This window comes from Bombus terrestris, chromosome 2 (assembly GCF_910591885.1).
Source record: "Bombus terrestris chromosome 2, iyBomTerr1.2, whole genome shotgun sequence".
In the NCBI taxonomy this organism is placed as follows: Eukaryota; Metazoa; Arthropoda; class Insecta; order Hymenoptera; family Apidae; genus Bombus; species Bombus terrestris.
In genome coordinates, this window is record NC_063270.1 from 19,104,287 (window position 1) to 19,120,023 (window position 15,737).

Below are 15,737 nucleotides of genomic sequence, written 5' to 3' on the forward strand. Positions count from 1 at the left end.
TAAGCAAATCCTAGAACAAGCTTAATAAACTTCTTTAATGAAATATTAATTTATTTAAGTATCTTAAATGCAACAAAAGTTTGTGTGACAGAATATTTTGCTGTCGGCCTAGGAAGTGTTGGAATGAATGCTTATTGTAATTAAATACATAAAATCGCCTGCGATATTAACTACTTCACAATTTAATTTAGTGTACATTAGCTCTAACTTAATACTTGTTCTATACATTATAGGACACAATGTATTAAATCTTACTGGCAATGAAATCAGGGATCTCTTTAGAGTATTCCACTGATAAAAATTTTGTTATGCTTTCCTAAAAGCATATTAAAGCTTGAAGAATTTTGTAATTACATTACAAAAATAATATTCCTGTAACGTCCTAAGAAATAAGAAGCTCGTTACAACTATCGTGTACTTTTAACTTAATCGATTATTTTTCATAAACGAATGCAGTGGATACATATACACGTGTCAAAAAAGAAAATTTTTTTATACGTTTTTATCAATATAAAACGAAATTTAAAAATGTCAGCGCCTATCTTTATTTATTCAATGTTCACCTCTATTTTTATAGAAATTTACTTGAATGAAATAATTTTATAATGATATATTAGTTAAATTAATTGAACGTAAAATATACATACAACTTTGTTTAAGTGATTTATAGAAAAAAAATTCTTCAAATTTCAATATACTTAGATTAATGATAGTTGTTCTTAAATAGGTTAACTTATCAGTAAATTGCAAACTTAGCAATAAATTGTGATGGGTAAAGAAAAGAAAAAAACAATCGCATCTGCTAACTAAGAACATATCAGGCGCTTTTGTGACATGATAAAAATGACTTGTGTAATGACATATTTTCGTTATTTTAATCATGGTAGATTTAATAATATTAAACACACATAAAATTGGATGACCGTTACTCAACATCCATTTTCTCTTCCTGGTGTTGTTGTTGTTGATTGGTTTGAGAGTGAGCATCGCCTTGACTATTTTGATTATTTTTTTGATGAGCTTCAGAAGCTTTGTCTTTAGGTTTCTCCTCTTTTGGTGGATCGACTTTAGGTTTTGGTTTATTTAAAATTGGTACTACGACACTATCCAGTGACTGTTAAAACACAAAGAGAATATGTAAAAGGCAATATGTATAAACGTATCAGTTATACATTAAATTAGATATATGCTTCAAATACCTGCTTCTCTGCACGAATTTGAGCTACAGTAACTGGCGGTTGTTGTGTGCGAGGTGTACTGGCAAGAAGCATGCGTTTCTCTTCTAGCCACGTCCATTTTTCTTGCACTGCTTTTTCAACCTTCTTTACCTCTTCTTCCGTTAGGTGGGAATATTTATCATCCTTTCCATTGGATGATCTAATGAGATCTATCCCTTTTTTAGCAAGTTGCAAAGCTCCTGCTAATTCATCAAGAGCGTAGCCTCTGCCTTCAAATTCTATTCGTCTTTCTTTAATTGGTTCACCTTGTGACTAACATAAAACATACAATTTTCAATTTTGAAACGAAAATGTTTATTCAGTATCTAATAAAAAGTATAAATGTAACTTACCTTAAGGCGTGTTAACCGTTCTGAATAAACTTGTCGCTGGCAATCTTCACCTTCTTCGTACAGCCAATTTTCAGTTTCATCTAATGTACAATAAAGCGTTTCTTTGTCATCTTCCGTAATAAATGTGGACAACTGATCCTCCTCCGACAGCTTAGCACGTAAATCGTAAACATATTCTTCTAATGCGTTACGGGCATCAACGCGTTCCTTTTCCTGTTTATCTTCAGCGATCATCTTGGACTTTGATGTAAATACATATATTAATATAGAATGAGTATACGTATTATAAAAAATGTACTAACAATAAATTAAATAAACGTAATGAACATAATTTACCTCTTTTTCCAATGCGATGTCTAAATCACGCTGAGAAAGTCCGTATTCACACATATCCACGGGTAAATCAATGGTACGAATAGGAATTTTCTTTTTACCCTTACTTTCGTCATTTTTATCGTCTCCCTTCAAAAATAATAAAATATCCAAATGAAATATTTTTATCTATCTATACATATCTACAATAAAATTTACATTAAAATAAAATTTGTTTTTTTATTATTATAAATACTAACGAAAGAAATACATATAAAACATTCTATGTTAATTCTTTTATCCAGCATTCTTAAGAATATTAAAAATGATTCCTTATTCTTAATGTAATAATTCGTAATCACACACGATAGATAAAATAAACATAATAATGTCATAATAAAACTGAAACGTTTTAAACCAAGGCACACAAACTGGAAGTCAGGTGATGATAGAAATGAGTAGAGGATAAAGAGGGGCATTATACTTATGCGAGCGGTTTTCAATTCGTCTTACTTCAACTTCAAGATATATTATGTGGTTATATAGAGAAGAAAATTTACATAAAATATGCGAATCGAAAACCGAACCGCATTGCCTGCCTTCACAATTTTAGCACATCGATAGCTATTGCATTATAAAAAGTTACTGTCTCTTTTCCTTCTGCGACCCAGTAGAAAAGTAACTGAGCAAAGACAGACAGCACGGCGTGACACAGCTGTATCTTGGACCCATATGCATCAATAACACTTTGCACGAGATTATAATATGCATATGTTTATATCGATAATCGTTTTCAAATTAAATATTCTGACTGCGTTATTTTCTCTTATACGTTGCTATTATTAACCGAGTTTGCAGAAGAAATCGACACAGACTTAAAACCTTTGAGTACAACTAAATATCATGCACTAAAGAAACTACAATGTGTAGGAAACTTCTAGGTCATAAATAATTTATATTAGATATACACGAATCAATAGAATTTGATTAATTTATCAATGTATTCGAAATATTAAATAGGTATAGAGACATATCACAAGCAATTGCATTGCAAACGAACCTAACATTTTCAGATCTTAGTTCTTTTAGAATGATAAAATGTGCTTAAGAAAATGTTTTTTTTTCTTTTCTTCTTCATTGAGACAGTGAATAGTATAACATATATAATACGTAGCACGCGATTTTCATATCATGCAGGACATTTCATTTTATGATTACAATGATCTTATAACAAGTAATTGACGATGCTGACGTGATGAAAGAAATAAAAGTCTTATGCCACTTTTACACGCGACAAGCTATTCGCGTAACCATTGATGACTTATAATAATAGAACAACCTAAGCAAAAGTCATAAATTATTGCACATGTTTCAGTTAACATATGGGTCCAAGTAATGATAGTGTGTCGCGTACCGAGCTGAGCCAAGAGAGAATCCTGGAGGAGTAGGAAGGGGCAGAACCCCCCGCACCTCTTCCACCATCATCAGCATCTGAGTTCCGTCGCGTTTTATCCATGCTCACCTAAACCACAATAAACTCACATAGTCATGCATCAGACATTCAAAGCATGAATGAATACTGTGTTCTTCTACAAAAGTTTATACCAAAGAATGAATTTAATGAGTTTCCATCTAATTTACACTTCATTGTAGTATAATTGTTGTTTATGCAATGAACCTTTCTTTTCTTTTTCTTTTTTTTTTTCAAGTATTATTTTATTGGACATACCATTATTATTTAGCTCAACAAACAGTGTTAGGTAAACCTAATCCCAAGTTAATATAATTTTATGAATGTATTACAAAGTAAATGTTATACTAAATGTTAATATTATTACACGTAAGTTGATAAAAAAACGACCTTGAATACATATAATTTGAATGAAAGGTGAAGTAACAATGAATATACATACTTCAGGTGCTGGTGGTTCATTTGCCTGTGCTTCTTGATCAGATTTATCTTTCCTGTCTTGCTGCTGATCAACGTCCATGTTATTTTGCTGTTGCTGCTGTTGCTGTTTCTCTTCTTCTTCTTTTTCTTGTTGTGTGAGTTCACGTTTCTCGATCAATGAAGCCGATACAATAGTAAGAATTCCGTTCAAGTTTATCCTTACTTTTACTTTTACTTTCGACAATTCACCTTCCGGCGTTGGCTTTACATTCTTTATTGTGTATGTACCTGTAAAAATGTTGTTTATATAGTAAGGTACTATTAAGTAATAAGAAAGAATTATTAAATAATAAAAAGAATTAAATGCTTACCAACATGGGTTCGAGGATATGATGCTAATGGCATAGTATAACTTGCAGTGAGTGTAAATGGATTTGATCGATAAAATGTCAACGTTTTCGAGAATGGTACAGAATGATTGTGTCCAAAGATCTCCATTTCACTAAAATAATAGCACGAAAATCAGAAAAATGTGTCCTTCTTTAAATATCCTTAATATTATACATAAAATGCGAATATTAATGTACCCGTCTTCCCCTTGAGTAGGATCCCACGTTAATTTCAAGGGATACGGTTGAATATCAGTTACCGAGAAGTCACGAACTCTAACAGCGGGACTCAACATCGCGCATTGAAGTGCGCATCCTCGTGAAACCGCCTCATCTTGATTTAATGTCGTAGATACAGTACGACCAAACACTTCTTCAACCAACCGTTTGATAGCAGGAACACGACTAGAACCACCCGCTAATTCAACTGAATGAATGTCTTCTAACTTTAATTCTACAAAAGGTATTGCAGATTAATATATAATTAATGGAAAATATATTTTATGTAAAATTAAACTACATGTGTAACAACATTAAATGCAAAATAAAACATACTAGAATCTTCGAGGCATCGACGTAAAGTCGATTCAACGCGTTTAAATAAGTGTGCACACATTGCTTCCATATCTGCTCGTTTCATTTCACCATGTACATCTTTCTCATCCATAAAACATTCAATATTAAGAGGAAGCATCGTTGAATTGGCTGACATTTGTTTTTTCAATTTCTCTACTTCCGCTAGTAGTCTTATATATGCACGTGGATTGTTATGCGCATCAATATTATAACGTGACTGAAATTCCTTACAAAAATGTTCTGCTAAAATAGAATCTATATTCCTTCCACCCAATTGACTATCAAAAGTACTAGCTATCATCTAGAAATAAAATATAACATTTATATATGTACGATTATTTCATATTAATTTTATTGTTTTTGCAAGTATATAACTATTAATACCAGTTAAGATAATTACTACTAAGATAATTAAACTCATTACATACCTTTAGTTTTCCTTTGTGGAATGCGCAAATGCTTACTTGTAAGCTTGCATAGCCACAATCAACAAAGACTACATTTCTCGGAGGTGCATCAGGTGCTGGTAAATCTTGCTTATAGATGCCATAGCACAAAGCAGTAGCTGTTGTTTCGTTAAATAATCTAAGAACATTTAAACCAGCAATTCGTGCAGCATCAAGCAATGCCTGACGTTCAGCTTGTGTGTAATATGATGGAACAGAAATAACGCAGTCATTAACAACAGTTTGAAGTGCAGATTCAGATATATCTTTTAATTTTGTAAATAACATCGCAGTTATTTGCTCGGGTGAGAAAATGTGTTCCTCTCCCAAATATTGTACCTAAAATTTAGAAATAAGTATAAATACCTTTACTTTGTACTTGTTACATAATTACTTTTATCATTATAGTTTTTATTGTACAAATTATATATGACATGATTCATCATGTTTTAACTGCTCTAAAGAGATATAAATAAGATATGAGTCCCTATAAATGTGAGAAATCTGGCACAATGCCCAGATTGAATCTAAGTAACGTCTAATATCACATTAGATAATTAAAAAAGATCATATTATTTTCCCATAACATTTTTACATGTAAAATACAATAATTACTACAATTTTATAAAATAGCTATATATGTTATAAAATATTAATAATATAACCATAAATCATTAAATTTTATTGCTGAGATATAATAGAAAAGATATAATTCCATATCTAAAAACAACTTACATGTATACCAATACCTCCATCTGACTGATGAGTTACCTTAAAAGGTAATGTCTGAAGCTCTCTTTGTACCTGTGGGTCATTATATTTTCTACCCAATAGTCTTTTAAATCCATGAATGGTATTTTTCATATTGGTCACCATCTGATTCTTAGCAGCTACACCAAGAATTCGATTTTTCCCACTGAATGCTACACATGATCTAAAATCAATATTTATGTAAATACAAATTTCACCTACCACGGCATGCATAAAATTCACATTATATTGAACAAGCATGTGTACATCATACAATATTATATATAATTTTTAGAATAATCTAATAATCCTGAAAGTCTGCTTTTCATACTGAAGTATATATATGTTAAAGAACATAAAAATCTTGAACTTTCAATTTATTAATTCTCTCAGTAAAAAATCTAATAAAATATTGTAGATTATAAAATTATGAGAGGAGAAATTAATAATAAAACACCTATTTACATGCATGAAAAATATCAGCTTTTTTGTCATTTTAAAAACGTAAATCTTAATAACATGACATTTATATAAGAACAGAATTAATAAAAATAAATTATATTTAACGTTCTAAAAATTAATAATGAAAATATTAAATTATTACATACACTTTAATATCTATATTTTTACAAATATTTCTTTTTCATATTTTAAACATTTTATTAATATAGATAAAATATTAGATAAAAAAAAAATATAACAAATATCATAACAATTTATTTACGTAATAATACGATTATCAAATACTCTAATATCGATCTACATACGAGTAATACATATAAATTCGTCGCGTTCAGATATAATTTTCGATAACTCAAACGTAAAAAAAAATAACAATTCGTATACATTTTGTACACAAAGAGACTGGGAATATAATAGTAGTAGTAGTAGAATAAGTAGTAACGTCACGTCTTATTCATTACATTTATTCTGACTTAAATCGATTGTTGATTCCGTTTTACATGACTACGCCAAATTCAAATAAAGAAAAAATTGCTCGTGGACCATAACTACACGTTATGGACTTTTTTGTACTTCTTAGTCATGTGAAAGTAAGCGTGTATGCTTAAGTAGATAAAACGATTTGAACATAAATGGCAATGATCGAATACTGCATCATCTACTTTACATATTACTTGTACAGAAATGAATTATGTATTACTACTTTTAAATTGTTCTACTATTTTTACGTAAAATTTTCACGTAAATCAGCAAAACAAGAGAAATACTTGGAGATACCGGGTGAGCACCGGTATCTTTCTACAAAAGAGAAAAAATTAGGTATCGATTATTATAATAAAAGAAACTTACGGTGTATTTCGAAGACTGTAATCATTAGTTATAGTTTCAATGCCTCCCGCCCGTGCTACAGCCACATAACAGCTTTCGTTACCAAAGTCAATTCCGATCACGGACATAGCAGCCATGGCTGAGACTGGGTACGACGTTTTCTTTACGACACTGAATAATACTATCTTACGTAAATCAAAGATTAAACGTTGATCTTGGACAAGGATTAACGAGTGATTGATAGTCGTTTAGATATCGCGTTAATAATTATCGTGTACGGTGGATAAATTCTCGCTCTACACTCACGCAATAGTCTGAATGAAATGCTCTCCGCACGGTAACTGTGATTACTTCTTTCTGCTAACTTCTGCTGAAAATTCACCAATCATGGCGCTGCGGTATACGATTCCTATTGGTCAATCGGCTGCTCTGGAACATTCTGGAATTATGCGCCATTGGAATTTTCCTCTTAGACATCGTCAGTTTCATTTCTCGAAGGATCGAAAATAATGGATCGATACACTACATTATTTTGCTACAAATTACCATGTCTATATACAAATAATCGATTAGACGAAATTATACTATTACATTTCCTTTCTCCCCGCGTATCGTTTCTCGCAAATTTTGAATTTATATATAGCAAATTTTGCGCACGAGTATGATTGGTTTGCACGACGGTATGCCTGTTGTGAAACAAATTTTGAATTACTGTAATTGAATATGTTAAACAACGTTATTTTACAAATTTTTACACTGTTACAATTTTTTGATTATAGTAAGGTTATATGTGGAACTAATGAGTGATATATATATATATATATATATATATATATATATATAAAATAAAATACACACACGCGCGCGCGCACACGCACACACGCACGCGCGCACACACACACACATTACAATTATTACAATTACATGGAATTATAATTGTAAACATTATATGTATATGTTATATTTTATATGAATATGTATGTGCAAATTGTATGTTACGTTCTGATAAAATTACTTATGTCGACTATATTTACACATATAATCAAGAGCAAATGTTGCTCCCTTAAGTATGTATATATTATGTTATGCGTCAGTTCAATTTCATAAAATGTTGCATGATATGTCGCGCTTGTATACAAGAGCGTGATTTAAAGCAGTCTCGAAATAAAGCGGTCAAAAACGTAAATATAGTGCGATTTGTATTACTGCATTATTATATGAATTATTGGCAGTTATTCAATGAATTCATATATCGATATACTAGTAATAAGTAGTAGATATAATTGAGTAATATAAAAATCATACGGTCCAAACGCATAAGTACATGATATCCACATTTGTAAAATGTCGCGTCTGTGTAATTTACGATTCTGTTCAATTATAAGAAGGAATAAAAATTTAACGACTCTGATGAATAAAGGAAATTTATGGACAGCAAATGAGATAAAAAGTGTGTTCTATCAAAATGGTAAAGGTTATGCCCAGCTCTATTGGAAACTTCAGGAACATATGTATCCATTATATAAATTTTTGGATATACTTAAATCGAAGGAAATTCGCCCTTTATTAAGAAGAATGAAAGTCTTACGAAATAAATATGACATTAATGATGAAAAAAAAAATTTCAAAAACTTGGGATTTATACTAGGTGGTATTGGCATAACCATAGCTCTTTGTGAAGCCAAAAATCACAGAGGTATATATTATTAAAGAAGATATGCTTTGTATATGTGATTACATGGAACAAATATACATTTATTATCAATATTTTTTAATAGATAAACAGTTTTTTCTGGCTGCAAAATATGGCAATATTGAAGAGTTAACGAATGTGAGTATAAACAGGTATTTCATTATAGTATGAATTACTAAGAAACTGTCGGTTTGTAGATTATAAAAGAAGGTATTGATGTAAATATGCGCCATCCATTAGGCTGGACAGCATTGCACCTTGCTGCTATTAATGCAAAACCAGAGGTCGTGAAACTTTTATTAAAACATGGAGCAGATGTTAATGCTCAAGATGAATTCATTAATGTTTATGGAACTGCTATAGAAAAAGGATTACATACTTTGGATGGTACAAGATTGAAACAAATTACAATAATTAAATAAAAATGGAGTAGTTGTATATATTATTCATATTTAACGAGATATTGCACAAATTTTCAAATTTCCAGTGCTCATGATAAGGGAGGAAGAATTTTGCGATCATTTGAATAGTAGGGCCACTTTCAAAGGTTTTACAGCATTACATTATGCCGTTTTAGCAGACTCTAAGCCTTGTGTACAAGCATTATTAGAAGCAGGCGCTGATCCAACAATGAAAAATGAATCAGGATATAGAGCAGTAGAATATGCTAAAGACGGAGAAGTCAAAGAAATGCTTATAAAACGCGCGATAAAATATGATGAAATAATGAAGGAAAAAGTACATATGATTAAAAACAACGTTTTGATCTTTATATAGTACTATTTTTGATCCATTTTTTTGCCTGATATTATAAACAGGAATTAGAAGAACGTCGTAGATTCCCACTAGAGCAACGTTTGAGACAGTATATCGTTGGACAAACTGGAGCAATATCTATCGTTGCATCTAGTAAGATTTATTTTATACGCTTAATAATTTATATATAAACATAAGGCGTATATAATACCTTTTGTAATACTCTGTGTAATTGCAGCTATTAGAAGGAAAGAGAATGGATGGATAGATGAAAAACATCCCTTAGTATTTCTTTTCTTAGGTTCATCAGGAATTGGAAAAACTGAATTGGCTAAACAATTAGCTGCATATATACATAAAAATAAACAGGAAGGATTTATTCGATTGGATATGTCAGAGTATCAAGAAAAACATGAAGTTGCTAAACTGATTGGTGCGCCACCAGGGTAAATTTTATTTCTATTTATCACGCTATATGTATATTTCAGATATTATAAACATAACCTACCGGTTATTCATCTTTTTTATTGTATCGGTTAGATATATTGGCCATGATGATGGTGGACAATTAACAAAACTTTTAAGGAAATGTCCAAATGCTGTTGTACTATTTGATGAGGTTGATAAAGCACATCCTGATGTACTGACTGTTTTGTTACAATTGTTTGACGAAGTATGATTACTTCTGCGTGTTACTAATTGAATTTATGACATTAAAATATTATATCAAAATGAAAATCTAAATATTTGTTTAGGGAAGACTCACCGACGGTAAAGGTAAAACAATCGAATGCAAAAATGCAATTTTTATAATGACATCAAATTTGGCAAGCGAGGTAATCGCTGATCACGCGGTACACCTTAGAGAAGAAGCCCAACGTGTAATGGAGCAAAAACTGGATAAGAATGCTGATACAGAGGAGGATCCAGAACACATTGAAATATCTCGTAAATTTAAAGACGAAGTAGTATGTATTAATTTCTTTAAAATATTTTTTTAACATTTTTAGAACGAATTTAAAAAAAAAAAAAAAAAATGTCCATTTTACAGGTGAGGCCGATATTGAAGTCACACTTCGGTAGAGACGAGTTTTTGGGTAGAATAAATGAAATCGTATACTTTTTACCATTTTCTCAATCTGAACTTATATCGTTAGTTGTAAAAGAATTGGAAACTTGGGCAGATCGTGCGAAGAAAAGGCATAAAATAGAATTGAAGTGGAATAGAGAAGTTTTGTCACTTTTAGCCGAAGGATACGACACTCATTACGGAGCACGCTCTATTAAGTACGAAATTGAAAGACGCGTTGTTAACCAATTAGCTGCTGCTCATGAACGAGGCCAATTAGGTATGCAAATTATTACTAATATTTAAAGAGAATTTTTTTCAAATTCTAACGAAATATCGTTTCTTTCTCTTTATAGAAAAGGGATGTTGCGTATTACTTAAAGTCAAATGGCATAAAAATAGTGCAAATATAGCGTTATCAATACGACGCAAAGGTGCAAAAGATTTTGTCGACCTTTCTACAGAGAATTTGACAACAAATGTAAATTCGGCATTTTAATACCATAAAAGATCGTTGCAGGTGTATAATTTCAATAACTGTAGAAACTGTATTATAGCTTGATCTCATAGTGCGTATAAATAAACAAATTTGAGATGTTTTGTATTATTTATTGTAGAGATGAAACAATGTTTGTAATAATAATGTATGTTTAATAATGCGCGATAATTTTGAGATCCATAACAAAAGAAAATGTAAATAAAAATTATAAAATCCATCATATCCGTACAAATTTTTACAATTTCTTTCTATTACAGCCTACACTTTGTTTCTAATATATAGATGAAATGATATATACGATTCTGATGGATATTAGTAATTCTTTATTTTAAATCGAATCACGAGGATACATTACAAGAAAATATCGATTACACTTCACATTTAGGATACATTGTACATTCTTTACGACGTTAGTAAGACTAGAGACATTTTCGAAACGTGCAGAAAATCGATTGTGAAAACTGTTTCTCCGCGTTGCTTATCGATCGCCCCGTAATACCATAAACCTTATTTCTTTCATCAATTATTATTTGTACAACGATCATAAACCAAATGGTATCATCGGGTAGTTCTAATCATTGGGAATCGCGATTGATGCGAGCATTTTCATTTGGTTTAAATATTATTGTGCAAGGCAAATTCAGGTCCGACAACGGGATGTCTATCTATGTATTGTATTGAAAAGTAGCAAGAAATAATCGCGACGCGTGAGATCGTTCTTGAAATAGGCGCATGAAAGTTAATGGTAGAAATACGATAGAAATGTAGCGTTTACAGAGATTCTGTTTCATCATTTATGACGAACGCGGAAATTCATGTAGTCGTTACATGCCGTCACAGCTATTACAAGTATATTCGGAATGTTGGACGCGCGTATTGTATTAGACACCCAAAATGATTGTTTTATTACACGGTATACGTACAAGAAGAACATTTTTATATGTATATAATATATACATATAAGATATATATATATATATATATATATATATATATATATATATATGTATATGTAATATATTATATATGTATATATAAATGAAATATGAATATATGTGTACATATATGTCTTTTTTTTTTTAATATAAATACCATGTATGTGGAATATAATAGAAATACTGTTTAGTATAAGTTAAGCGTACGATTCGGACCACGCTCATAATTAGCTAAGCGTTTCTTCCCAACAAACCCTCTTTTTTCATTTTCACCAACTGTTACGTGTTACGTAATCATATATCATGATATATGTATATGTATATGTTTATACAACATATATTTATATTTACTTACAACATACTTAACGATGATCAACATTTAATTTTATTTTTTTCTTTTCACCAGGTAACGTTTGTCACATTATTAGTATTCTCGCAGCCAACGGATCAAAAACATTTTAAATCGCTGTAATACACGTATGTACGAGCCTAAAATATTTATAAGTACGGCAGGTTCCTTAGTCGAACTCTCTTAAATTAACAATAAATAGATATAAGCTCTGAAATTTTCAAAATTATCGGTATATATGATATGATAAACTTTGGTCGGAAATGTTCACGTTTTCATTTGGTTTTCTTTATTTGTTTGTTCTTCCTCGTTATCTTTCGTATAAATCAGACTTCGTTATTAAATACATAGAATTTGATCTCTTGTTTCTGTATTTATTTATTTCTCTTTAACTCTTTAGCGGTGTTGTATGCCTGGCAAAAGTTTGTGAAAGGAACGTAATAAATCGAGAAATATATATTTTATTATTCGGTAGTATCTCGGAACATCCGTATGATATACGAATGTTCATGCGCTGAATAGTTTTAAGACTCGTGTCCGAACGAACGTTACACGATAATAGTACACGCGACAATTTTTTGCATTTTCTGTTGCTGCTTATGTACTCGTAAATAATTATGACATTAACAACGATAACGCGATTATACTATATTTATCGGAGGAGAATCGTTTTCATTAGACTTTCAGTTCGTTTGTAATTATTCAATGGCGCATCCAAGCACGCCTTGTACTTCTCTGAGGTCAGTTTTGTTGCATAGTACAAACTTAGGCCTAGGAAGTACATACGTATGTATACTAGTCTGAAACCACTCCGGTTATTTCAGGCTATAATAAAAATCACATTAGGACTAGAAAAACATATCATTTACCAAATTATCCATCCTTCTCTCTCTCTCTCTCTCCTGTATTTTATTTCTTTCTTTTTTTTCTTTTTTCTTTTCTTTTGTTTATTTCTACCTTTTATTCTATCACCATCTTATTTACTTATAGCAAAAATCATCTTTTGAACGTCTTATCTTGAAATTACTTCGAGCAAATAATTTCATAGTACTGTGTAACGGAAAGTACGCACGGTCATGTGTTTCTCGTCATTCGAAGCACGATTATCTACTATCACTCGTATTCGTTACCACGAATGGAATAATTATCTTGCTGATTGTTTAAGGTACATTTAGCCGCCAGTAGAAACAAATTATACAAATACCAAATGCAAATACAAATACGTAGTGTATATACGAAACGATTGTCTCCTCCATACGCAAATTTTTCTCCTTCTTCCTTCCTTCCTTCCTTCCTTCCTTCCTTCAAAATTTTCTCCCATCCACTTTCTGTGACACGATTCCCTGTTTATGAATAAACGAACTGTTTATCTCGCAATACGTGCCATTTCCTTCAGATTAGACGATTCAATCTCGAAGGTCGTAGCAAGCCTACGGAAAATCTGTTACAGTGAAATATCATATTAATAGATTCTCGAGGATCGAGGGACATCGATCCTTGCGATTCGCTGAAACGGACAATAACGATGTATTTTTTTCGTGGTTTTCTTATTCGTTAGTGGTCTCGAGTACATCGATAAAAGCGGTTTCACATATATAACACTGCTACTGTCGTTTACATATACCATTTACCGATTATTTATCCTATGCTTTCTGATTGTACCCTTCCCTTCGCAGTTCGGCAAGGAAGCGAAACAAAAAGGAATAAAGAGGAAATTGTGTCCACGTTCCCATAAAATGGTCACGTTTTGTTTTTTTTAGAAAACGGTACGCGACGAACATAACATCGATCGATTCTTTTGCTTTTCTACTCCTTTCTCTTCTTCTTTTTCTTTTAGTGTAACGTGTGCCACATGTCGATGGTTTTCCTCGGTGATTGAGTCATATGAAGCCAGTGTTCTCTTCCTTGACTTCCGCTTCCTTCCACTCCCCGAATCACTCCTGTGGCTGGACCAACGATACAGGAACCGACGATCACGTTCCCACCGATAAACTCGTTGCTCGAGTCCATCACACATACCTTGCAAAAGAATTAGTTCAATTACTTTATCAATTTGAATCATTTTTTTTTTCTTCTTCTTCTTTTCACATACGATGAAAATGTTTTTCAGGAATATACTCCGAGTATCAAAATCGATGGATGCAGCAATTAGATCTATCGATATCTCATCATCACTGGGTTCAATCCGTTTTTGTGTATTATTGATCGCGATAATGAATAATAATGTTTCGTTTGATGAATGATGAATCGCTATTTGTTCGTAATATATAGACTTGGATGTTAGAGTTGCAAGGACTACTTTTTCAAATTTATTTCCTCCATTTACTTTCTTCCTATACCGTTACATTTCGTTTTACTTTAACGAAAAGTAAGTTAAGATTTGAACAAATCACCCTATTTCAGAAAATATTTAGAAATTTGTGACAAGTGTTTGAAAAAAGTACTCTCGGTTCCATCGTAAAAGTTTCAGTGAACAACAAATTTCCTTTCATCTACGAATAGCCTTCTAAAGATCTATAAATCTTTACTATCGTTGTACGATATATATGTCATCATGTATATTCCGCGAGCTTCAAAATTTTCGACCAAAACGTGATCACGCGAAAGAAAAGGTAGCGTGTCTATAAGACTATTCTGAAGCTTCCAATCAGCTGGAATTGCCTATTTTGCAACGTTGGATCGATCGTTTGACTCAAGAATCATCCTTGAGGACTTTTATAAAAAAAAAAAACACGGAAGTTCATCGATATTCAGTTTAGACTCGTCGTACGACTACGAAGGTCGTCTCTTTCTTGTTTGCTCTTTTTTCCTTCGAGGCTTTTTTCCGGACGCGACAGAACGCTCGTCGATAATCGCGACCGACATTTCGCCAACTCGCTATGTAAACACGCGATTTCTCGAAGCAAATAAATTCTCTATTCAACTAGTACAGGCTTCCACACAAGGATAGTATATATAAGCACGAACATTTGTTTTTCGTTATTACTAGCGTAACGTTTAGCGTAGACGAGAGACGCGATATCGTTGCGGTTTTGTAAATGACACATTTGACAGTTCAATTTATCATTGTTAATCCTGTAATATAATAGTAGGTCTATTCTACGTTCTCTACTTATTTGTTTTTCTCTCTGTATAGTTTTAAGTGGCGACTGGTCAGTTCTATGGATGCTTCCTGATTATTTTTTTTTCTTTCTTTCTTCTTTTTTTTTTCT

General features: G+C 31.7%; 3 protein-coding genes across 4 annotated transcripts in view; 1 reads left to right on the plus strand and 2 right to left on the minus strand.

Moving 5' to 3' along the window:
* Positions 1–159: 159 nt before the first annotated feature.
* Positions 160–7,589, minus strand: LOC100646893 (heat shock 70 kDa protein 4). Of its 2 annotated transcripts, XM_003394033.3 has the most exons (12): positions 7,246–7,589; positions 5,920–6,118; positions 5,167–5,523; positions 4,718–5,039; positions 4,361–4,616; positions 4,145–4,275; positions 3,796–4,061; positions 3,297–3,404; positions 1,907–2,032; positions 1,571–1,810; positions 1,200–1,490; positions 160–1,114 (listed from the first exon to the last, which is right to left on the minus strand). In XM_003394033.3, the coding sequence occupies exons 1-12, from the start codon at positions 7,359–7,361 to the stop codon at positions 926–928; spliced, it is 2,601 nt and encodes an 866-aa protein (XP_003394081.1). In that variant the 5' UTR covers positions 7,362–7,589; the 3' UTR covers positions 160–925. The 2 variants fall into 2 exon arrangements, with proteins under 2 accessions (XP_003394081.1, XP_012175811.1); XM_012320421.2 differs by lacking the exon at positions 3,297–3,404 and having other exon boundaries at positions 7,246–7,588.
* A 602-nt stretch (positions 7,590–8,191) lies between these two features.
* LOC100647011 (caseinolytic peptidase B protein homolog) lies at positions 8,192–11,463 on the plus strand. Its single transcript, XM_003394034.4, has 10 exons — positions 8,192–8,920; positions 9,003–9,055; positions 9,115–9,304; positions 9,405–9,655; positions 9,736–9,826; positions 9,912–10,119; positions 10,214–10,346; positions 10,429–10,641; positions 10,725–11,022; positions 11,099–11,463. The coding sequence occupies exons 1-10, from the start codon at positions 8,569–8,571 to the stop codon at positions 11,239–11,241; spliced, it is 1,932 nt and encodes a 643-aa protein (XP_003394082.2). The 5' UTR covers positions 8,192–8,568; the 3' UTR covers positions 11,242–11,463.
* Positions 11,464–11,541: 78 nt separating this feature from the next.
* The window catches only part of LOC100647134 (synaptotagmin-6), a 98,544-nt gene continuing 94,348 nt past the window's right edge, over positions 11,542–15,737 (minus strand). Inside the window, exon 10 of the mRNA XM_003394035.4 lies at positions 11,542–14,544. Within this exon, the coding sequence (XP_003394083.1) occupies positions 14,359–14,544 (186 nt within the window). The 3' untranslated portion in view covers positions 11,542–14,358. The remainder of the gene's footprint in view (positions 14,545–15,737) is intronic.

What these genes read in the sequence shown, in the direction of transcription:
- LOC100646893 (XM_003394033.3), bottom strand. Translation starts at nt 7,361, where the DNA reads ATGGCTGCTATGTCCGTGATCGGAATTGACTTTGGTAACGAAAGCTGT. An exon ending in TCCACAAAGGAAAACTAAAG is followed by an intron (nt 5,040 to 5,166) that starts GTATGTAATGAG and finishes TTTTATTTCTAG; the next exon opens with ATGATAGCTAGTACTTTTGA. An exon ending in TTCTCTCTTGGCTCAGCTCG is followed by an intron (nt 2,033 to 3,296) that starts GTACGCGACACA and finishes TTATTTTTGAAG; the next exon opens with GGAGACGATAAAAATGACGA.
- LOC100647011 (XM_003394034.4), top strand. Translation starts at nt 8,569, where the DNA reads ATGTCGCGTCTGTGTAATTTACGATTCTGTTCAATTATAAGAAGGAAT. An exon ending in ATATTGAAGAGTTAACGAAT is followed by an intron (nt 9,056 to 9,114) that starts GTGAGTATAAAC and finishes GTCGGTTTGTAG; the next exon opens with ATTATAAAAGAAGGTATTGA. An exon ending in AATATCTATCGTTGCATCTA is followed by an intron (nt 9,827 to 9,911) that starts GTAAGATTTATT and finishes GTGTAATTGCAG; the next exon opens with CTATTAGAAGGAAAGAGAAT.